General features: G+C 36.8%; 1 protein-coding gene across 1 annotated transcript in view; it reads right to left on the bottom strand.

Moving 5' to 3' along the window:
* Nucleotides 1-26205, bottom strand: part of CCDC7 (coiled-coil domain containing 7) — a 185219-nt gene that overhangs the window by 71624 nt on the left and 87390 nt on the right. Inside the window, exons 9-11 of the mRNA XM_045820006.1 lie at nucleotides 18910-18985; nucleotides 11735-11765; nucleotides 1476-1565 (exon numbers count right to left, since the gene is read on the bottom strand). Of these exons, the coding sequence (XP_045675962.1) occupies nucleotides 1476-1565; nucleotides 11735-11765; nucleotides 18910-18985 (197 nt within the window). The remainder of the gene's footprint in view (nucleotides 1-1475; nucleotides 1566-11734; nucleotides 11766-18909; nucleotides 18986-26205) is intronic.

Below are 26205 nucleotides of genomic sequence, written 5' to 3'. Positions count from 1 at the left end.
CCTCCCCATATATTCCTGGTGCCTTTTGAGCTGCTGACCCAGTGCTGGCACTCAAAGCAAATGAGTCCATGTAAATCCATGCACAGGCCTTTTAGGAGGAACACCTGGGACTTGAGCAGCCTCTGGTCCCACTCAGCCACAGTCCTTACTGGTTTTCACAGTCAGAAGTTATGGGGAATTCTCTTCCTGGCACTGGAACCCTGAACTGAGTAATCCACCATGAAACTGGGACCTCTCACTCCTCAGTAGGGACATCCACATCCAGATGTACCTCCTAATTTTTAACCACTGTACATGGACGTGGGATCAATCTATTCCACATTTCCACTCTTTCTACCAGCATCTATGTGGTTTTTTCTATGCATCCTTAGTTATAGGTTTTCTGTTCACCTATACTTCACACAGTTCTGAATGATGGTTGCCCTGTAGCGTAACTGTAATTTTGATGTGGATGTTGGAGGAATCCAGCACAGGGTTTACCTATGCAGCCACCTTGACTGGAAGTCTGCTCCAAGGTTTTTTCTTAGTGTGGATCTAATGGTAAATGATTAAATGCTGCAAAATATACTTGGCCAGACAATTATTTAGTATAATAATTTGCTACTTTATTTTTACTTAAATTATTTTTTAATCTTCTATACCTATTTGGAACTATACCTAAATGAAACTGTTCTTAATTGTGTGTGAAAGCTTTGGTATTGTATTTGATACTTGTCTGCTTCTCTAATTAAGTAAAAAATTTCCTGGAACTATTTATGCATTCTCTTTAGTAAGAAAGAAGTATCAGGTAAGCAACATTAGTGCATTCAAGAAAGAGCATTTCCCTTCATTGTATGTTGATTTTATGTTGAAACATACATCTTATGGATTTAAGAAGTTAATAAATATTTGCCTCTAAGCCATTGTTTTCTACAATTTGAAATTTACAAGCTTTATAAACCTACAAAAGGAGAAATACTAGGAAAAAAATTATCCTAGATATTTTGATTTACTCTACTTGATATAATGAGCACATTATATAAAATAAGCCATTGTTTTCTACAATTTGAAATTTACAAGCTTTATAAACCTACAAAAGGAGAAATACTAGGAAAAAAATTATCCTAGATATTTTTATTTACTCTACTTGATTAATGAGCACATTATATAAATGCAAAGAGTACCATAAAATGCATTTAAAATATATTTGAAACCCCTAGTTGATTGATATTTTAATAAAGTACAATATTCTGAAAGGCCTAGAAGTGTCTTTCAGAATGTTTAAAATTTACTTTGTTTTCATACCACCCTTTTGGTTTTTGTAGTTAATATTGTAACTTAAATACATTATTTTACATTTTTAAAATACAGGTATTACTAATTATTAATATTTAAATCATATAATAAAACATTTAAATATATATTTGATTCCTATCCTAATATAATAAGAATCTTTAGGAACTCTAACCATTTTCAGTCACTAAAATTTAACTAACCTCTTTATTTCTCAAGGTTTGGAGTTCATTTTCCAGCACTGATTTCTCTTCTGATAAAATCTGGAAATCATTTTCCATCCTTTTGTATTTCTAAAGAAAAATACCATAATTTTAGTAATAAAAAAAGCAAAAGTCTCAATATATAGAACTTATTAGATACTTAATGATTAAAGTAAGAAAGTCTTCATTACCTCATGAAAATAATAAACCATTGGCACTAATCTGTAATGTGAAGTTGTAATTGAGGTGGAAAGAGGCAAAAGAACTAGAAGTGACAATGAATTAAAGTTTAGAAGACTGAGGGGTACTACAGTTCAGTATTTATAAAGTGAAGTACAACTGAATGATAGTAAGTTAGTGAAATTTATATGTTTTACTACAACTTATCATTATATAGTAATACTATATAGTATATAACTGTATACTTCTAGAATACATCATTATATATTATGATATTAATATTAAATATGATATCATATAATAAGCTTATCATGTAACATTATATAATAAACATATTATCATGTAAATATAATGAAATGATATAAAATAAAAAATTTTATTTAATATATATGAAAATATTAGGAAAAGGGTTTTCAGCAACAAGTATAAAGGACACATGGACAAAACCAAGGACGATGGGATCAGGGATGGGAGTTGGGGATGGCTGGGGTAGGGGGACTTGTGGGGGACAAAATGGAGACAACTTTACTTGAACAAAACTAAAAAATATATATATTAAAAATGATTAACATTAACCAAGATCAGAGCAGAATTAAATGACATAGAGATTTAAAAAACAATTCAAAGGATCAATAAATCCAGGAGCTGGTTCTTTGAAAAGATAAACAAATTTCACAACTCTTTATTATTCTTAAGATTTTATTAATTTAGCCCCAGGGAAGATGGCCACATGATAGGTGGAAGTGGAGTCCACTTCCCCCTGTGCATGGGTGAAATACCTAGCCGTTCTTCTGAGGAACAGAGTAAACAGCCAATGGTATCCCAGCATATATGAAAACTGGAGGCCAAAAATTGTAGAGGACATTAAAAAATCAGATGGTAAGGAGAATGACTCAGGACAATAAGGTCCCTGCGACCAGCACAGGGACCAGCATGTGGACCAGGGCAGCTGTAGCCTCAGGCCTGGCACCCTCGGGGTCTGCTGGGGGATCCTTGTGAGAGAGCCAGGTCAACACCTCCCTCCCCTGCCAAACAAGATTTGATCAGCACCAGAAAGAACCTGGATGCTTAAAGTCACAGTGGGGGAGTAAGGAAGAAGTGGCAAACACACAGAGGCGGTGTGCACCCACTGAGATCGTGGACGCCAGCTGGGAAGAGTTGGGCTGTGACAGACCCTGATCCAGTCAGTCCCTGGTCTGCTTGGAAAGCTGGGCTGTGTGAGAGACCGGGCACTTGTTTGGAGCAGCAAGTTTGAAAAACAGGAATTTTTCAAGAGAGAGACAGAGAAGGTGCATCAGAAGCTGTTAGGGGAATTCTCTGCAGCAGCAGCCCCCACCTCCTGTGCCCCTACTCCCACCTAGAAGCAAGTTCATGCCTCCAGCCCAGGGGACAGTCTGCACCAGATCACATGCCCTGGCATCTGCCTGTCCACCCTCACACCCAAAGTCCCAGAAACAGTGCACACCTGACCCCTCCACCCAGAGGCACCTCCCAGCTGGCCCCTGTGCCCAGAGTCCTGCAGGGCCCACTGGCTGTCTAAGAGGAAGACGGACATGGCCCACAGAGGAGATCTGCAGGACTCAGGGAGTCAGCAATCCTCAGAAAGAATTAACTCAGTGGTGGGGCAAAACTACCCTGAAGGGGCACTGAGTCCCTAGCATCTAGGACAGCAAACAGTGAAAGGGGGTTTGTGAATTGCCCCTAATTGGTGCCTCTCAAGGACAGTACAACTAGTGGACTGAGGGCGTAGGCTGGGCACAGAAGGGCACTGGGGGACCAGCAGCAAACTGAGGAACTGGGCTGGAGGCTGGGCAACAGGAAAAGTGTGGCTCAGGAAGTGAAACCAATCCCTCCTCAGCCTGCTGCAGCCATGAAAACCAGCAGAACTGGCTTGGCTGGTTTAAAGCCAGCAGAACACTTTTTTAAAAAAATTAATTCCTTCTTCCTTCTTTCCTCTCTTCCTTTCTTTTTTTAATTCCTTTTCCTTACTTCCTTTTTTATTCCCACAAGTGAGACAATAAAACTTGGAGCTGTGAAAAGACTAGAATTAGACCCAAAGAGGAGTCATCCCAACAACTGAGAAAGTGAGACAAATTTCACTTTGCTACTCCAGAGAACTTGCAAGTTCTTGTATATTTGTATTATTACTTTTCATTATTCTTACATCTTTTATTTTATTAGTATTTTTGTATTTCTCTTTTTTCTATTTAGTCTTCTTCACTTGGTTTGTTAAATTGCATTGTTTGACTGTTATGAATGTTGCCATTACTATTGTAAACAATTGCTGTTCCATACTATTGTAAATACTATACACCACTCCTGAATTTTAGCTCACTTTACTGTTTCCTGGACTTTATTACTGTGATGGTTAACTCTGTTCTCTCACACACTACACCTATTTTCTATCCTTTACCGTCACTTTACCTCATAATCTGACACTCATAAGCTCACTGCTTTCTAGATCCAATTGACAATCCTTCCCTACCCCTAACAAGAGTCTTATTTCCACCTTTTCTAAAAAGTGGCTACTTCCATGAAATATCAGTGTTAACACTACATATGAAAAGAATCCTCTCTCTTCTCTATGGGTTGCTACTATAAATACCATAAAATATGCTGCCAATGTCTTAAAACATTTTTCCTTCCCACTCCAACTAATCACAAAAAAGAGAACCTGGGAGCTGTGAATACCAGTATACCTGCTGGAAAAGGAAAAATGCACCAACAAAGGAACCACCAACAGATAACAATGGAAGAAAGTGAAGGAGAGAGTAAAAGCCACACTAACTGCAATCCAGGACCAATCTGGAAATACAATGAAACAGTGGAGAAAGCACCCAGAAAAAACAACTGAACAACAGCAAGAGAGAAGCCTCAAAACCTTGGAAAGACAGAAGAACCAGCTACAACACAACCTGTCCAAACATGGACAACAGAATACAAGGTGTGTTGGGCAGAGTGAACCTCAGTTAACCAGCTAGAGGGAAAGACCCACCAAAGAAAGATCCAACAACAATCCAAACCCAAAGGCACCCAGAGAGCCAACATAATTGACAGCCCAAGACCAGCAACTTCAGGAAGTCAGGGAGACTGCACTAATGAATCTCACAGGTTTCCAACCATAGAAGTTCACACAATAAACCCAGGGAGTCAGAACATATCAATTTAAGAAGCAGAGGCTAACAAGAAGAGTCTCACAAACAATGGGAAGACAAAGAAACAATCCCAAAATGAAAGGAAAGGAGGAAGCCTCAGAAAGAATGCTACATGAAATAGAGGCAAGTCAACTATCAGATACTGAGTTCAAAGCAATGGTTATCAGGAAGCACAATGAGCTCACAGAGAATTACAAAAAAAAAATACAGGGGAACTACAATGAACTCACTGCAAACTATATCAACATGAAAAAAATAGAAACTATCACAAGGGCCAAGAAGAAATAAAGAATACAATTTCTGTACTGAAGAACAGAGTAGAATGAATCAAAAGTAGGCTAGATGAAGCAGAAGATCAGATCAGCAAGCTGGAGGACTACATAGAAAAAAGGGCTCAGCAGGGGCAAGGAAAGGAAAAAAGTCTCAGAAAGAATGAAGAATGGTTAAGGGAACTGCAGAACATCACGAAACATAATAATATGAATACAATAGGGATACCAGAAGGAGAAGAAGAAGAGCAAGGGATAGAAAACCTGTTTGAAAAAGGAATGATGGAAAATTTCCCTAATGTGATGAGAGAAAAAGTCACAAAAATCCAGGAAACACAGAGAGTCCCAAGCAAGAGGAACTCAAAGGGGCCCACTTCAAGACACATAATAATTAAAATGGCAAAATTCCAAGACATAGAGAGAATCTTAAAGGCACGAAGGGAGAAACAGGAAGTAACATACAAGGGAGCCCCTATAAGGCTAGCAGCTGACTTCTCAATGGAAATTCTCTAAGCCAGAAGAGAATAACAAGAAATATTCCAAGTAATGAGAACAAGAGGTCTGCAACCAAGGTTACATTACCCAGCAAGGCCCTCAATTAAGATGGAGTGCCACATAAAGAACTTCCAAGTTTAAAATAATACACCTTCCCCAAATCAACTCTGCAAGAGATGCTAAAGGGACTGCTTTAAGAAAAGGAAGGAAACAAGTGACAGAGAGATGAACACCAGTACAAAAAAATGGCAATGAATACATTCCTATCATAATAACTTTAAGTGTAAACAGATTAAATGCTCTAATCAAAAGACATAGATTAACTGAATGGATAAGAAAGCATGACCCACACATATGCTACCTACAAGAGACCCACATCAGGACAAAAGACCTACACAGACTGAAAGTGAAGGGCTAGAGATAAATTTTCCAAGCAAACAGGCAGGAGAAAAAAGCCAGGGTAGCAATATTCATGTCAGACAAAATAGACTTCAATAAACGGGCCATAAACAGACACCCAGAATGTCACTTCATAATTCTCAAGGTAAGAATCCACCAAGAAGGCATAAACATTGTAAATATATATGCATTCAACACAGGAGGACTCAAATACATGAAGAAAATCTTTGAAGACTTTAAGAAAGATATTGACAGCAACACAATTATGGTAGCGCATTTCAACACCCCACTGTCAAAATGGATATATCTTTGGAACAAAATATCAACACACATATGCAGCATTCAATAATGTCCTAGATCAAATGTACTTAACTGATATATATAGAGCCTTTCATCCCAAAGAAGCAAAACACATTCTTTTCAAATGTACATAGAACATTTTCAAATATAGACCACATGATAGGGCACAAAACAAGCCTCAACAAATTCAAGAAAATTGAAATCATATCAAGCATCTTCTCTGACCACAAGGGACTGAAACAAGAAACCAACCTCAAGGAAAAAATTCAAACATATGCAAACTCATGGAGATTGAATAGCACACTATAAAACAATGAATGGGCCAAGAAGGAGATCAAGGAAGAAATCAAAAAGTTTCTGGAAACAAATGAAAATGAACTCACAACAACCCAAAACTTATCAGACACAGCAAAGGCAGTTCTGAGAGGGAAGATAATAGTGATACAGGCCTACCTAAAAAAAAAAATAGAAATATTTCAAACAAACAACTTAACCTTACACCTACAAGAACTCAAGGAACAACAACAAAGACACCCTACAGCAATAGTGGGAAGGAAACAACCAAGGTCAGAGAAGAATTAAACAACATAGAGGCTAAAAGCACAATTCTAAGGATCAATAAATCCAGGAGCTGGTTCTTTGAACAGATAAACAAAATCATCAAGTCTTTAAGCAGACTCATCAAGAATAAAAGAGAAAGGACCCAAATAAACATAACAAGAAATGAAAGAGGAGAGATTACAACTGATACCACAGCAATACAAAGGCTTGTAAGACAATTACTACAAAGAACTATATGCAAATAAATTTGATAAACTAGGTGAAATGGACAAATTTTTAGGAAAATATAATCTTCCAAAACTCAATGAAGAAGAAGCAGAAAGCCTGAACAGAACAATAACAGCAGATGAAATTGAATCAGTAATCAAAAAAACTCCAGACACACAAAAACCCTGGACTGAATGGTTTCACAGGAGATTTCTACAAAGCATTTAAGGAAGAGCTAACCCCTAATTTCCACAGACTATTGAAAAAAAATCAAGAAGATGAAGGCTCCCAAACTCTTTTGATGAAGTCAGCATCATCCTAATCCCAAAACCAGATAAAGACACAACAAAGAAAGAAAACTTCAGGCCAATATCGCTGATGAACAAAGATGCTAAAGTCCTCAACAAAATATTGGCAAACTGCATCCAGCAATATGTTAAAAAGATCATACACCATGAGCAAGTGGGATTCATGCCAGGGATGCAAGGATGGTACAATATTTGCAAATCATAAATGTAATAAACCATGTAAACAAAAGCAAAGACAAAAATCACATGATCATATCAATATATGAGGAAAAAGCATTTGATAAGGTACAGCACCCATTTATGATAAAAACATCCACCAAAGTGGGAACAGAGGGAGCACTCCTCAACATAATAAAGCTAATATATGAGAGAACTATAGCCAATATGATAATGGAAAAAACTAAAAGCATTCCCACTAAAGTGAGGAAAAGGACAAGGATGTCCTTTTTCATCACTTCTATTCTACATAGTATTGGAAGTCCTAGCCACAGCAATCAGGCAAGAAAAAGAAATAAAAGGCATCCATTGGAGGAGAGGAAACAAAACTGTCATTGTTTGCAGATGACATGATAGTGTACACAGAAAATCCTATAGACTCCACCAAAAAAATAGCTCAACCTAATAAATGAATTTGGCAAAACAGCAGTATACAAAGTCAATATTCGGAAATCAAAGGCATATTTGTATACCAACAATGAAACATCAGAAGCAGAAATCAGGGGGAAAATCTCATTTGATATAGCAACAAGAAAAATAAAATGCCTAGGAAAAAAACCTTCACAAGTAGATAAAAGATCTGTACTCAGAAAACTACACAGCACTGAAGAAAGAAATTAAGGAAGACACAAACAAATGGAAACAAATACCATGTTCATGGATTGAAAAAATTAACATTAAAATGCTCATACTACTCCCAAAATTTTATAGATTCAACACAATACTTATTAAAGTACCAGTGGTATATTTCACAGATATAGAACAAACACTTCCAAAATTTATATGGAACCATAAATAACCCCAAATAGCTGCAGCAATTTTGAGAAAGAGGAGCAAAGTAGGAGGGGCCACTATACCTGATATCAAACTGTATTACAAGGCCACCATAATCAAAGATCCTGTTACTGGCATAAGAACAGACACATAGACCAATGGAGCAGAATGTAGAGCCCAGAAATAAACCCAAGTCTTTACGGCCAATTAATATTCAACAAGTTGAGCAGCAGCATAAAATGGAGTAAAAATAGCCTCTTCAACAAATGGTGTTGGGAAAGCTGGACAGCTACATGCAAAAAAATGAAACTCAAGCACCAAGTTACACCATACACACACAAAAATACAAGGTGGTTAAAAGACTTAAAAGTAAGTTGTGACATCATTAAAGTCCTAGAGGAGAACATAGACAGGAAAATCTCAAATATACCAGGCAGCAATATTTTCACTGATATGTTCCTTAGAGCAAGGGACATACAGCAAAGAAGAAACAAACAGGACCTCACCAAAATAAAAAGCTTCTGTATGGCTAAAGAAAACAACATCAGAATGAAAAGAGGACCCTATATGGGAAAACATATTTGCCAATGATACCTCAGACAAAGGTTTGATATCCAAAATATATAAAGAACTCACATGAATCCACTCTAAAAAGACTAGCAACCCAATTTAACAAATGGGCAAAGGACTTGAACAGACAATTCTCGAAGGAGGACATACATAGGGTCCAGAAACATATGAAAAGATGCTCAGTATTGCTAGCTATCAGAGAGATTCAAATTAAGTCCACAATGATATACCACCTCACATTGTTGAGAATGGTCATCATAAACAAAGCTACAAACAACAATTGTTGGAGAGGTTTTGGAGAAAAGGGAACCCTAGTAGACTATTAGTGGGATTGTAGACTGGTGCAACCGCCATGGAGAACAGTATGGAATTTCTTCAAAAAAGCTAAAAATGAATCTTCATTTTACCCAGCAATTCCACTGCTGAGATTATATTCTAAAATCCCTGAAACAACAATGCAAAAGAACCTATGCACCCCAATGTTCATAGCACCACAATTTACACTAGCCAAGTGCTGGAAGCAACTTAAGTGTCCATCAGTAAATGAATGGATCAAAAATTTATGGTACATCTACATGATAGAATACCACACAGCAGTAAGAAAGTAGGAGCTCCAATCCTCCGTGACAGCATCGATGGGTCTGAAGACCATTATGCTAAGTGAAATAAACCAGGACATGAAAGACAAATACCATATGATCTTACCTATAAGTTGTACACAATCAACAAACAAATAAGCAAGCAAAATATAACCAGAGACAGTGAAATTAAGAACAAGCTGAGGGTAACTACAGGAGAAGTGGGAAAGGATAAAGGCATAAAAGGGGAAAGGGTTTTCAGAAACAAGTATGAAGGACACATGAACAAAACCAAATGGGGGTGGGGTCAAAGGATAGAAGTTGGGATGGCTAGGGTCGGAGTAGTGGTAGGGGGAAAATGGAGACAAGTGTACTTAAACAACAATAAAAAATAAACATAAATAAAGGACACATGGACAACACCAAAGGGGTGTAGGATCAATAGTTGCAGCTAGGGATGGCTGGTGTGACAGGCGGGAGGTGGGGGGTGGTAGAGGGAAAATGGAGAAAACTATACTTGAGCAACAATTTTAAAAATATTATAAAAAGGCATTGTACAGTGTGTCAGAAGCTGGATGTGAAAGACAAATATATGCTTCATAAAGACAGCTTGAGAGAAAAAAAGGAAAACATTATCAATATTATTTAATATTTTTAACATTATTAAATATATAATAGTACATATAACTTATAATTTTTGTATAATATAAAATTATAAATTATTAATTATATAAAATTATATATAAGTTGTAGTAAAACATATAATTCTTATATAATAATTCCTACTATATAAAAATTATAAGTCACATATACAATATTATATATTATATACAATATTATAATCTTATAAGATTATCACATAAAATTATATATTATATAATGATATATTATAAAGAATGTTATAATAATTATATAAATATGAGGTATATTATAAATGGTTCAATATGTTTATTATTTAATATTTATAACATTAAATAGATTGATATAAATATTAATATTTATATTAATATTTATGCAATTTAATTGTTGGGGTCTGCACTGCCTGGTCTGAGGAAGCTGTACCCCCCATGACTTAGGCTGAGTGAGAGACCTCTGAACCAGGAGACACTACGGAGACAAACTTATTTCCCTGGCATGAATGCTGCCTGTTCTGTGCCTGGCCTCCAATGCTTGATCAGTTAGCCAATGATGGGTAAGATTTCCCATGGCGGGAATTGCCTAAAATAGGCATGATCATGTGGAGGCCTCAAGGAAGGGCTTAGGGGACTGTGGAAATGAAGGGGTGATTCAACATCACCCCTTGGCTTTGTCAAAGCCTGAGTCCTTGTTCTTAGTTGTGAGAAATCCAAGTCTCCCAGCTGCCTTTGTCTCCTCTGCCCGACTCAGGCCTGCAGAAACAACAGGGGTGGTGCAGTCCAGACCAGAGCTGGCGGACCCCCGTAATCAGTCCTGGGACATAGAATATGCAAGATTCTGTGAAATCTGCTTGCTGGAGGATGCTATTGAATTAGAATATGAAGGTACGGGCAGGAAACAAGACTAGCCTTTTAGATCCTGTAGTCTTTTTAAGTGATAAAACTGAAAATCTCAGCCCGGAATCCCAGCGGAAGATCTACCAGCACCTTTGAAAGCTACCTATTCCTTTTTATCTTCTCTGCCAGACTATAATCCACAAACTGTATCTATTCTTAATAAAAGCCTACTTGGGTGGGAAAACGGGGTGTTCTCCAATAGAGAGAGTGGCTGTTTTGTCCCTATTTCTCCAAAGGGTTCAGTTGTCCTTGCATATGTTTTCCTCGTGTTTTGATGAGCCTTCTGCAGTGTTCCATGGTCACTGCAGGCTGGTGGCCACATCATTTAATATTAATATATAGGGGATATAATGTAATTCTATCATATTACTTGTTATTTCATGCAATATTAGTATGTTAGGTATTTATTATGTTAATATGTATAATATCATTGATAATAATATTGTGTCAATGTTATATGTAATTTATATTATACATATCATTATATTATATAACAGAATATTATAAGTTACTACATAATAAGGTATACTATTATATAAAAATAAAACTTACATTATTCAAAAAGTGGACAAAGCTTTCTAGCTAACATGTGCATAGAAAACTTGAATAAAATGAGTAAGCATTGGATCCTTATTTAAGATTATGTATTCTGACAATATCTCAAATCTATTAATAAGACCAAATTAAAATTTCAAACTGAGAGTGCTATACTTACAGTTTCTAGCAGAATTTGATCATTCTTAGCTCTGAAAAATATAAAAAATATCTGTAATGTATTATAATTTTATTTATAGTTTTATTTATGTGACATATACATTTTCTTTGTAAATTTTTTTAAAAACAAATAAATATTAGAGTACAATCTTATTACAATTCTGAAAATTCAATTAGCTCCTCAGAGACAATTTTAGATTTTTGCCTACCATGCCAGAATTTATTCCATGAATTCATATAATAGTGCATGTACCTATTTGATTCTAAAATTTTTGTATTGGGTTGGATGTTGTATTTTTTCCACATGTAGGACATCAATGTATATATGGTTCTCAAATTTTTTTTCACTTAACACAGTTTCTGAGAACTATTTTTATTGGTAAACATAGGTCTATTCCACTTTTTAATATTTTTAAAACATACAATGTTTATTATATTTTTTCCATTACCATTTAGTCCCCTTATACCACCCTACCCTGCAATCACCACTGTTGTCCATGTCCATGAGTCTTTTATCCTTTTTACTCACTTATTTGATTTTTATTCATTTTTTAGCCTTTAAAACTTTATTATGTGTCTTTTTTAGATTACTCTTTATTGTGAAATTACAACTGTCCTGCCTATTTCCCCAAACCTGCCCTCCCAATTCCACAGTCAATCCCCCCAATTTTCTGTGTCCATGAGGCCTCTATTCATGTTCCTTTGCTTGTTTCTTCCTCTTCTTTCCCCCCTTATCTCCCTCCCACCGCCCCTTTGGTAATTGACCATTTGTTCTTTATTTCCAAGTTTCTGGTTCTATTTTGTTCATTTGTTTGTTTTGTTGATTAGGTTTCACTTATAGGTGAGATCATAAGGTATTTGTCTTTTACCACCTGGCTTATTTTTTAAAAGATTTTATTTATTTATTCTTAGAGAGGGAAGGGAGGGAGAAAGAGAGAGAAACATCAATGTGCAGTTGCTAGGGGCCATGGCCTACAACCCAGGCATGTGCCCTGACTGGGAATCGAACCTGGAATGCTTTGGTTCACAGCCTGTGCTCAATCCACAGAGCTATGCCAGCCAGGGGTTACCACCTGGCTTATTTCACTTAGCATAATGCTCTCCAGTTCCATCCATGCTGTCAATGGACAGGAGTCACAAAGGATAGGAGTTCCTTCTTTCTTTCTGCTTCATAGTATTCCATTGTGTAAATGTACCAGTTTTTTGATCCACTGATTTATGGATGGGCACTTAGGTTGTTTCCAACATTTGGCTATTGTGAATTGTGCTGCTATGAATACTGGGGTGCATAGGTTCTTTTGAATTGGTGAATCAGGATTCTTAGGGTGTAGTTCCAGCAGTGGAACTACTAGATGAAAAGGCAGTTCTATCTTTAGGTTTTTGAGGGAATTTCATATTGTTTGACACAGTGGCTGCACCAGTCTGCATTCTCACCAACAATGTACTAGGGTTCCCTTTCCTCCACAACATCACTAGCACTTCTTGTTTCATGAATTATTAATGATGGCCATTCTGTTCAGTATGTAAGTGACCTAACCCTACATCAATAAAAACTAGAGGTACAACAACAAACACAACCCAGAGTGAGTACATGGAAGGAAATAATCAAAATCCAAGCAGAATTAAATGACAGAGACTAAAAGAATAATCAAAAGGATCAATAAATCCAGGAGCTGGTTCTTTGAAAAAATAAACAAAATTGACAAGATTTTAACCAGACTCATCAAGAAACAAACAGAAATGACCCAAATGAATAAAATCAGAAACAAAATGGAAGAAATTGCAACTGATCAAAAGAAATTATTGTGAACAACTATATGCCAAGAAATTTGAAACCTGGGTGAAATGGACAAATTTATAGAAACATATAATCTACCAAAACTGAGTCAAGAAGAAGCAGAAAGCCTGAATAGACTGATATCAGCTAGTGAAATTGAAGCAGTAATCAATAAACTCCTGGCACAAAAAAAAAAGCCCTGGGTCATACAGATTCAAAGGAGAATTTTATGACATTTACAGAAAAGCTAACCCTGATTCTTCTCAAAAGATTCCAAAAGTTCCAAGAACAGGTAATACTCCCAAACTGTCTTTATGAGGCAGTGTTATCCTAATTCCAAAACCAAGTAAAGACACAACCAAGAAAGAAAACTTCAAGCCAATAACACTGATGAACATAGACACTAAAATCATCAACAGAATATTGGCAAACCACATCCAGCAATACTTTAAAAAGATCATACACCATGACCAAGTGGGATTCATTCCAGGGATGCAAGGATGGTACAATATTTGCAAATCAATAAATGTAATACAACAAATAAACAATATGAAAAACAAAATCACATGATCACATCAATAGATGCTGAAAAAGCACTTGATGAAGTACAGTACCCATTTATGATAAAAAACACTTAGCAAAGTAGGAGTAGAGGGAGAATACCTGAACATAATGAAGGCCACATACAAGAAAACTACAGCCAATATCATACTCAACAGTAAAAACTAAAAGCTTTCCCCCTAAGATCAGGCCCCAGAAAAGGGTATACACTTTCACCACTTCTATTTAACATAGTATTGGAAGTCCTAGCCACAGTGATCAGACAGGAAAAGGAAATAAAAAGCATCTAAATTGGAAAGGAGAAAGTGAAACTGTGACTGTTTGCACATGGCATGATAGTGTACATAGAATACACTATATCTCCCAACACCGTTAATTAGATGCATATTGAAACCACGATGGCATACTACTTCACACCAGTCAAAATGACCATCATAAACAAGTCAACAAACAATAAGTGCTGGTGAGGTTGTGGAGAAAAGGGAACCCTAGTACACTGTTGGTGGGAATGCAGACTGGTGCAGCCACTGTGGAAAACAGTATGGAATTTCCTCAAAAAACTAAAGATGGAACTGCCTTTTGATCCAGCGACCCCACTGCTGGGACTATACTATAAGAATCCTGAGCCACCAATTCAAAAGAGCCTATGCACCTTAATGTTCATAGCAGCATTATTTACAATAGGCAAGTGCTGGAAACAACCTAAGTGCCTATCAGTGAATGAATGAATCAAAAACTGTGGTACATTCACACAATGGAATACTACGAAGCAGAAAGAAAGAAGGAACTCCCACTCTTTGTGACAGCATGGATGGAACTGGAGAGCATTATGCTAAGTGAAATAAGCCAAGTGATAAAAGACAAATAAATACCATATGATCTCACCTATATTGAATCTTAATCAACAAAATAAACAAGGAAGCAAAAATATAACCAAAGAAAGAACAAAAACCAAACTGTCAGTAACCAGAGGGGAGGTTGAAGGGAGGACAAAGAGGAAAGTAGGAAAAAGGTAGTTAAGGAACGCCTATAAAGGACTCGTGGACAAAGCCAAATGGTGTTTAGAATTGAGGGTGTGATGTGGTAGTCCCTGGGGCAGTGTTGAGTACTGGGTGGAAAATGGAAACAACTGTACTTGAAGGACAATAGAAAACATTAAAAATTGAAAAAATAAAAGTAAAGAAAATTTTAAAATTTAAAAAATAAATTAATTGTTCTTTAAAAGTAATCAGAAAAGCCCTAATTTTTATTCAGCAGCAAAGGGAACATTAGCCCCAATTAGCAAATATAAATAAATACAGATAATGAAAAAAATGGTTTTGTGATTTCATTCCACAAGATACTCTTTTTCAACATACCAATTGTATAACTAACATAACCGTAGGCACCAGAAAGAACTGTAGTTCATCCTCAGTGACTTTCAAGATACTTCCCAATATGCAAAGAAATGTGCAAAACATATTCTAGCCAGAGAATTGTACAAAGCTCACTTTGAGTATACCAGCGTTCAAGTTGGAAATCCTCTCCTTTATAGTTACCCCTGAAACTAGTCCTTCCCACTTCCTTCTGCTACACCCAGGAATTCTAAAACCAGCAGTAACTAGCACCAATAGTCTAATATGAAGAGCTACAGCAAATAATATTGAATAGTATCAATGACTGCTTTAATATCCTGGGTCCAATGGATAAAATTGTCATGGAAACTAATCTCCATCTTTAAGAATGCCCCCAGAACATGACGCCCTCCAATGAGCTTTCATCTGACAAGGCTGTGAAAATTCTGATCCTAACCTTTAATAGGAAGGATTCCAAAAAGATATAAAGGGAAAATGACAAATAGGGCCTAAGTTAATCACATACCAAATACCTGGCCATTAATGAATACAAGCTATATGTCCTTTATTTCTACTTTTAGCAGATTCCCCAGATATAACTTTCTTTACATTTTTAAATTTATTTTATTGATTATGATAATATATTTGTCATTTTTTTCTCCCCTTTACCCACCTCTGCCTTGCACATTCTTCCTCTAGCATACCCCACCCCCTTAGTTTATGTCCATTGGCCATACATTTAACTTCTTTGGCTTCTCCATTTCCTATACCGTTCTTAACCTCCCTGTCTATTTTGTGCCTCCCAATTATGCTTCTTAGTCTCTGTACCTTTTTAACCCATTCTACTACTTCCCCCTGCCCACTGATAAACCTCCATGTGATCTCATTTCTGTGATTCTGTTCCTATTCTACATCTTTGCTTAGTTTTAGTTTTTGTTTTTTAGGTTCAGTTGTTGATAGCTGTGAATTTGTTGTCATTATACTGTTGATATTCTTATCCTCTTTTATTCTTAGATAAGTACCTTTAAGATTTCACATAATAAGGGTTTGGTGGTGATGAACTCCTTTATCTTGACCTTATCTGGGAAGCACTTTATCTTTCCTTCCATTCTAAATGATAGATTTGCTGGACAGAGTAATCTTGGATGTTGGTCCCTGCATTTCATGACCCTGAATACTTCTTTCCAGCCCCTTCTAGCCTGTAAGGTTTCTTTTGAGAAATTAGCTGATGGTCTTATGGGAAGTCCTTTATAGGTAACTGCCTCCTTTTCTCTTGCTGCTTTTAAGATTCTCTCCTTATCTTTAATCTTGGGTAATTTAATTGTAATGTGTCTTGGTCTGTTTCTTCTTGGATCCATCTTCTTTGGGACTTTCTGAGCATCCTGGACTTGCATGTATACTTCCTTCACCACATTGCAGAAGTTTTCCTTCATTATTTGTTCAAGTTAGTTTTCAATTTCTTGTTCTTCCTCTTCTCCTTTTGTCACACCTATGATTTGGACATTGTCCCAGAGGTTCTTGAGCTTCTCCTCTTTTTTTTTTTTTGAATTGTTCCTTTATTCAGTTCCAGCTGGATGTTTATTTCTTCCTTCTACTCCAAATTGTTGATATGAGTCCTGGCTTCCTTCCCTTCACTGTTGGTTCCCTGTATATTTTCCTTTATTTCACTTTCCACAGCCTTCATTTCTTCCTTTATTTTGTGACCATACTCAACCATTTCTGTGAACATCCTGGTTACCAGTGTTTTGAACTCTGCAATTGATAGGTTGGCTATCTCCTCATCACTTAATTCTGTTTCTGGAGTTTTGATCTGTTCTTTCATTTGGGCCACATTTCTTCGTCTTGGTGTACCTGTTACATTGTAAAGGGTGGAGACAGGTATTCACCAAGGTGGGGCAACCCACCTCACTGCATGGTGGCACTATCTGTGGGGGAGGAGTCAGAGAGGAAATAAATATGATTTCTCAGCTCTCATTCCCCTTTCTGTCACTTTCCTTGCTGCCCACAAGCAGACTGTGCCCTTTCAGGAGCTGAATGCTGGGTGGGTGGGCTTGTGTACTTTCTAGGATCCCATGGGCCCCACCAATGGACTCTCCTGTGAGACTGGCAGTCTCTCCCACCTTCATAACCCCACAGGTGTTTACCGCCAGAGGTCTTGAGGATTTAGTTCCCCACTCAGGAACCCTAGGTTGCACAGTTTGTCTGGCTCCTCACTTGTTCCTCCCAGCTTATCAGCTTGCAAACGTGGGACTACCTGGTCCACCAGACGCTGCCTTGTCATAGATTATCACTGCCCTGGCTTCCAGTCTCCACCCCTCCTACCAGTCTGGATGACTGTTTCTTCTCTAATTCTTTGGGTATAAGACTTCCATACAGTTTGATTTTCTGGCATTTCTGGCTGTTTTTTGTTTTTAAATTGGTTGTTATCCTTCTTTTGGTTGTGCAAGGATGCAAAGCATATATACCTGTACCTCTACCTTGGCTGGAACTCTCTTTACACTTTTCTGTGATTTATTGATCACTGGATTTGATAACTATAAAATCTAATCATGTAAAATTTTCCAATTTTTCAATATTGAATTTAAATATTTTTAAAACAATGAGTGATATGAATGTTCATAATATGTTTTACTTTAAAACATTTACTTAAAAATAATTATGAGTTTAAAAATAATTCTCAATAAATGAATAGTATGCATATCAGTAACATTTTGTATGAATATAATTTTCTACTTTCTAAAACTGTAAAATATATATAACATAAATTTGCCATTTAACTATTTTTAAGTACATACTAAAATACGTTCACATTATTGTGCAACCAAACTCCAGAACTCTTTTCATCTTGCAAAAATAGAACCCATTAAACAACTCCCCATCCCCCACTCTCCCCAAACCCTTAGCAACCGCCACTTTCTTTTCTGTCTCTATGAATTTGACTACATTATGTACTTCATATTAATAAAATCATAAAATTCTTGTCTTTTTGTAACTGGTTTCTTTTACTTAATATAGTGTCCTCAATGTTTATTCAGCTTTTACTATGTGTCACAATTTCCTTCCTTTTTAAGACTGAATAATATTCCATTGTATGTATATATTTCATTTTTTTATCCATTTGTTCTTCATCAGACACTTGGGTTACTTCTAATTCTTTGCTCTTGCAAATAATTCTATAGTGAATATGTGTATATAAATAGCTCTTCAAGATGTTAATTTCAGTTTGTGAGGTATATACCCAGAAATGGAATTGCTGAATGATCTGATAATTACATTTTTAATTTTTTGAAGAACTGATATGCTATTTCCCATTGTAACTATACAATTTTACATTCTTTGTGATTATAAATTTAATCTTTAAAATTATACATATCATAAAAACTAATGTAAGAACACTAATTTTTTAAACAGTAATCTTATTTTTTTCTTTATATTTCCAAATTTTCTAAAATATGTATGTATTCAGTTTTATAATTTGGAAAAGAAATTATTTTAAAAGCTTACCTGTCTAACATATTTGACTGTTTTTCAAAAATTTTCAACATGGCATTCAATCGATTAGGTACTGAATAAGTACCTTCTATTTCCAAAAAAAGAAAGAAAAATATTTAAAAGTGTTACAAATAGCTAGTTATACCTATATTCTGATATCTCACTTCTATATATGTGAGAACCAGACAAGCAAAAAAAGAGAGAGATAGAGTCATGTCAGTACTCAAGGAACAAAATGCTTAAGATAAAAATAGTTTCCATTTTATAAAATGCTCATTATGTGCAAGACACTATACTACTTTACATTCTTCTACTCCTCAAAATAAATTTAAAAAGAACATACAATCATCATTTTCAAATAAAGAAATTGAGGCTCAGAGAGGTTATATAACATGATCAAAACTGCATCTACTAAGTGACAAAACTGGACTGAGGTCCAGTGTATGTGCCCTCCTTATGATAGTAACACAAAACTCTTCAATCTTGGTACACAAGAATTGTATAACAGAAGACAGCTCCTGCACCAAGTTTTTTGATAACAACAAAACATAGTAAGTGAAAAGAAAATGTTAAATAACACAGTTCCTTCCTATCTATGGACATAAAACCACTCTTCATTCCTTATGTCTTTTTTGATTTCTTTCATCAGAATGTTGTACTTTACCTCATATAGACCTTGTACATATTTAATTAGATTGAAATCTAAGTATTGAGCTTTTGGTGCTTATGCAAATGGTTTGTGTATAATATCAAAATCTACTTGTTCATTGCTTATATATAGGAAAAACTGCAATAAGAAAATTCAATATTGTTAAGATGTCAGTTGTTGTCAGTTTGATCTTTAGATTCAATGTGACCCCAATCAAAATCCCAGCAAGTTATTTTGTGTATATCAACAATCTAAATTATAAACTTTATGTGAAAAGGCAACAGATCAAGAGGAGCCAATACTATATTAAGAAGAATAAAGTAGGAAAACTAATACTATCCAAATTTAAGATATAATATAAACCTAAAGTAACTCAGACAGTTTGCAAAAGAATAAACAAACAAATCAATAAAACTGAATAGAGATCCCAGAAATAAACCCACACATATATAGACAGCTGATCTTGGTGAAAGAAAGAAGACAAAAAGATTAGTCTTAATGGAGAAAGGTTAATCTTTTCAACATATGAGACTGGAAAAACTGGACATCCACATACAAAAAATAATCTGGACAGAGACATCACATCTTTCACAAAGAATAACTCAAAATGGGTCACAGATTTAAATGTAAAATGCAAAACTATGAAACTACTAGAAGATAATATAGGATAAAATATAGCCCTACCCTCCCAAATCCTTGACCCTGCCTTGCCAAGCATACACCCTTTAAGGAGTCTGCTGCTTAAGATTGTGGTGTCCATTTTTTCTGAAAGAATGCTGAAGGCAAGCTCCAGGGGAGTCAGTGACTGAGTTGTGTGACTCTGGGGCTGGGCAATTTCCCATCACCTGGCCATGCCACAGCAGCAGTGCAAATACCATCTATGTGCCAGAGCCATGCACCACAAGCATCAGAGCAGCAGAGCCCTGTGGGCCAGAACAGCAGCCCCACACTCCCCAAGCACCGTGGCAGCAGAATGAGTCCCTCATAACAGATCAGCAAGCACTTCCCCCTCCAGGAGTGCCAAAACAGTATCACCTCACCCTCCCACAAGAAATTCAACAGCCCCATCACTGAGATCCACAAGCTCCACCTGCTTGACTCCCAGTGGTTCCACCCACCTGAGCTTGCACTCTGCAATATTGTCAGCAGGCCCTGGTCAGCCTGATCCTACTGTGTAGAAAACGCTCCAGGTGGTTCAGACAGACTCTGAGAAAAGCTGAATTAGGTGGCTGCACCCTGAGACTTCCAGTAAGTGGCCTCAGACCCAGTACTGTAACTGAGTTTGAAATTATATCAATCTGATGAACACCACTTGCCTCTACCTGGTGTCTCACTGGGAAACTACGTCATGCACATCACATACTGACAGAGACTTTTTCAGTGAGTGAATTGAACAGAAGCTACCAGGTGGAGGAGCATTTAGGGAAGCTTCAGACCTTTTGCTGACATGCCTTCTGGCTCAGTGCTAATGATTATTGGCCTTGGTGCACAGTTTGGCCCTTCCCAAGAACACTCAGGCCCAGCAGAGGCAGCCACAAATGGTGGATCACTTTGTCACTTCAAACTCAGATAGCCCAGAGCCTGTCACAGGCAGCATCTGAAATTGGCCTGCACTGCAGTACCTCTGAAGTGGCCCCATAACCAATACACTCAGTGGTGAGATTAAGACAAATACCATGTGATCTCATCTTTAACTGGAACATAATCAACAAAAGAAAAAAACAAACAAAATATAACCAGAGACAATGAAATTAAAAACAATCTAACAGTAGCCAGAGGGGAAGGGGAGGGGATTGTGGAGAGAAGGGTTTTCAGGAAATACTATGAATGACACATGGACAAAAACAAGGGGCAGGGAGGAAGCAAGGGAGGGAGGAAGGTCTGGCTGGGCTGGAGGGGAGTGGGGGGGAGAAAATGCAGATAACTGTAATTAAACAACAATAAAACATTTAAAAAATTTTAAAAAGGAACATATCACAGCATGACCTAATTAATGCCACAAATGACACACACAGAAGGAAATCTTGGCAAGCACCAGTCCCTGCTGGTGCAAAATCTGCTTCATGTGATCAGCATACAGAGCTCATATGCTGTGAGCTGGAGTAAATATTCATAGCCAACCAGAGGGACAACCCCACCCACAGATGAGCCAACAGATTAAAAAACTCAAATACAACAGGACTCATAGAACCCACACAAAGGAAATTCCTGGATCACTTGCTCAAGTGATCGGGAACAGTGTGCTACTGAGCCCCAGCAAACATCTACTGCATAAGGGCACCATACCATGACTGTGAGACAGCAGTTCTACCTAATACAGAGAAACAAATACAGAGAGGCAGCCAAAATGCAGAGATAAGAGAACATGCCCCAATAAAAGAAAAAACTAGATAAATCCCCAGAAAAAAAAATTAAATGAATGGAGATAAACAAGCTACCAGATACAGAGTGCAAAACAATGGTTATAAGAATGCTCAAGGAACTTAGAGAAAGAATTAATGAACTCAGTGACAACTTACACAAAGAGAAACATTTTTTAAACATAAAACCATAAAAGAACCAGTAAGAAATAACAAATACAATATCTGAAAAGAAGAATAGAGAAATCAACAGCAGACTAGATAAGGGGATCAAATCAGTGATATGGAAGCCAAAAGGCAGAAAATACCCAATCAAAAAAGAAAAAAAAGTATTTTACTTTATTTTTTAATTGTTTCATTGTTGATCAAGTACAGTTGTCTGCATTTACCCCCCCCCTTGGTGTTGTCCATGTGTCCTTTATTTATTTTTATTTTTTATTATTGTTTAAGTACATTTGTCTCTATTTTCCCCCAACCCAAGCCACCCCCACTTCACATCTTTGATCCTAACCCCGTTTAGTTTTGTCCATGTGTCCTTCATACAAGTTTCTGAAAACCCTTCCCCCTTTTACCTGATTTGTCTTTTCCCACTGCCCCTGTACTTACTGTCAGTTTGTTCTTAATTTCACTGTCTCTGGTTATATTTTGCTTGCTTGTTTGTTTTGTTGATTGGGTGCAACTTATAGGTAAGTCATATGGTATTTGTCTTTCACAGCTTGACTTATTTCATTTAGCATAATGGTCTTCAGATCCATCCATGCTGTCACAGAGGGTAGGAACTCCTTCTTTCTTTCTGCTGCATAGTATTTCATCGTATGGATGTACCATAGTTTTTTGATCCACTCATTTACTGATGGGCACTTAAGTTGTTTCCAGCAGTTGGCTATTGTAAATTGTGCTGTTATGAACATTGGGGTACATAGGTTCTTTTCAACTGGTGTTTCAGGGTTCTCAGGGTATAATGCCAGAAGTGGAGTTGTCAGATCAAAAGGGAATTCTGTTTTTAGTTTTCTGAGGAAATTCCATACTGTTTTCCGCAGTGGCTACACCAGTCTGCATTCCCACCAAGAGTACACTAGGGTTGCCTTTTCTCCACATCCTCTCCAACACTTGTTTATTGATGTGTTTATGATGGCCATTCTGACTGGTGTGAAGTAGTACCTCATTGTGGTTTTAATTTCCATCTCTCTGTTACCTAGTAATGCTTAGTATCTTTTCATATGTCTCTGGGCCCTCTCTATGTCTTTGGAGAAGTGTCTGTTCAGGTCTAACCCTAACCCTAACCCTAACCCTAACCCTAACCCTAACCCTAACCCCTGGAGGATTTGGGCTGGGGGCTGGGCAACTGTCAAGAGTGTGACCCAAATCTGGTCTCCATCCTCCCAAAATTATAGAAAAGGAGAAGAGCAAAGCCCAAACTCCCTCAATCTGTGGAAGCCAGGAACACCCACAGATCCTCTTTTGCTAGTTTAAATTCAGCAGGAAGCTTTTCCTTCTCCCACCCCAAGTGACACAGAAATACCTGGAGCTATGAAAGAACCAGAGTCAGACCCAAAAAGGGATCACAGGGTTAATCCCAACAACTGAGAAACTGAAACAAATTTCATTTTGCTATTCCAAAGAACTTGCATGTTATTGTTTATTTCTATTATTATTATTTTTTCATTATTTTTGCTTCTTTTATTTTTTCATAGTGTTTTTTTATTTCTCTTCTTTCTGTTTAGTTTTCTTCATTTTATTTGTTTGTTTAATTGCATTGTTTGATTGGTTTTCCTTGTTCTCTCTTTCATACTGTATTTTAATTTTCCTACTTTCACTTCACTTGTGTTCCAATAGCACACTACTCTAGGTCATGTACTTACTATTCTTTTTATTCAGATCATATAGTTTCTGTCATATGATTGTTGTTCCAGTATTATTATCAATAAGTGCTGTTCCATACAATTGTAAATACTCCACAGGACAATTCCCAGGCCTTAGCCCATTTCATTATATTCTAGAATTTTATTACTGTTGTAGTTAACTCTACTCTCTCACATACCATGCCTATTTTCTATCCTGTGCTCTCACTATATCTCATAATCTTACCTCCCACAAGCTCTCTGTTTTCTCAATTCAATTCACAATCCTTCCTCCCTCTAAAAAGAGTCTTATCATCTTTCCATCCTTTCTAAAAAGTTGCTAGTTGGGTGGAATATCACAGTTAACACTATACATAGCCAGAGGATCTCCTATCTCTTCTTTACCAGCTGCTACTGTAAATATCATAGAATACTCTCTTGCTGTCTTAAACCATTTTGCCTCCCTTCTCTAACTGATCACAAAAAAGAGTAGGTGGAAGCTGTGAACACCAGGATACCTGCTAGAAGAGGAAACCCACCAAAAAAGGAACCACCGAGAGAACAACAGAAGAAGGTGAAGGAAAGACTGAAAGCCACACTAACCTCAATCCAGGACCTATCTGGAAATACAACTAAATAGTGGAGAACTTACCCAGAACAAACAACTGAACAAGAGCAAAAGATAATCCTTGAAACCTTGTGCACAGGGAAGAACCAGCTTCAACACAACCTGCCCTCACCAGCACAACAAAAATACAAGAGGTGGTAGAGAGGGTGACCCACAGTTAACCAGCTGGTGGGAAGGACCCACCAAAGAAAGACCCAACAACAATCAAAACCCAAAGACAAACACAGTGCCAACTTAAATGACAGCCCAAGACCAGTAAACTCCAGAGATCAAGGAGACTGCACCACTGAACCTCATAGGTCTCCTGCCATAGAAGTCCACACCACAAACCCGGGAGAAAGAACAGATTAATTTAAGAAGCAGAGGCTAACAAGAAGAACCTCACAAACAATGGAAAGACAAAGAAACAAACCCCAAATGAAAGGAAAGTAGGAAGCTTCAGAAAGAATGCTAAATTAAATAGAGGCAAGTGAATCATCAGATACTGAGTTCAAAGCAATGGTTATAAGGAAGCTCAATGAGTTCACTGAGAATTACGAAGAAATACAGGGAAAGTATGATGAATTCACTGTAAACTATATCAACATGGTAAAGGAAATAGAAACTATCAAGAAGAGCCAAGAGGAAATGAAGGATACAATTTCTGAATTGGGGAACACAGAAGAAGGAATCAAAAACAGGCTAGATAAAGCAGGGGATTAATCAGCATGGTGAAGGACAAGGTAAGAAAAAAATTCAGAAACAGGAAGAAAAGGAAAAAGATTCAGAAAGAATGATTTGGTAAGGGAAGTGCAGGACAACATGAAATATAATAATGTCCATATAATAGGAATACCAAAAAGAGAAGAAGAAGAGCAAGAAATAGAAGCCTTGTTTGAAAAAGTAGTGATGGAAAACTTCTATAATTTGATGAGAGAAAAAAAGTCTCACAAATCCAGGAAGTACACAGTCCCAATTAATAGGAACTCAAGAAGGTCCACTTCAAGACACATTATAATCAACATGGAAAAATTCCAAGACAAAGAGAGGATCTTAAAGACACCAAGGGAGAAAGAGGAAGTAACATACAAAGGAGACCCAATAAGATTAGCAGCTGATTCCCAATGCAAACACTCTAAGCCAGAAGAGAATGGCAAGAAACATTCCAAGTAATAAAAATGAAAGGCCTGAAACCAAGACTACTCTATCTAGCAAGGCTCTCAATTAAAATGGAAAGACAAATAATGAGTTTCCCAACAAAAGAAGCCTCAAAGAATAAAATTCCTCCCAACCAACTCCACAGGAGATGCTAAAAGTTCTGCTTTAAGACAAGGGAATAAAAGAGTGTGAGAGAGAGAAACACAAGTACAAAATATAGCAATAAATGAGTACCTATCAATAACTAAAACATGACTCAAATGCCCCAATAAAAAGACATAGAACAGCTGATTGGATAAGAAATCATGACCCACACATATGTGATCTACAAGAGACTCACCTCAGAAGAAAATACCTACACAAAGTAAAAGTAAAGGTCTAGAAACAAATATTCCAAGCAAATGGACAGGGGAGGAAAGCTGAGGTAGAAATACTCAAATCAGACAAAACAGACTTTAAAAAAGGGGGGGCCATAAAAACATACCAAGAAGATCACCTCATAATACTCAAGGGAAGAATCCATCAAAAAGACATAAACATTGTAAATATATATCCAACATTACACACAAACACATTAAAAAAATATTGGAAGACTTCAAGAAAGGTATTGACAGTAACACAATTATAGTAGGGAATTTCAACACCCCACTGTCAAAAATGGATACATCTTTTAAACAAAATATCAACAAAGAT

The sequence above is a fragment of the Phyllostomus hastatus genome, unplaced genomic scaffold (genome assembly GCF_019186645.2).
Source record: "Phyllostomus hastatus isolate PE091 unplaced genomic scaffold, TTU_PhHast_1.1 phas_scaffold_39, whole genome shotgun sequence".
Classification (NCBI taxonomy): Eukaryota; Metazoa; Chordata; class Mammalia; order Chiroptera; family Phyllostomidae; genus Phyllostomus; species Phyllostomus hastatus.
The sequence above is the reverse complement of the archived record's forward strand: the minus strand, read 5'-3'. Positions and strand labels throughout refer to the sequence as shown.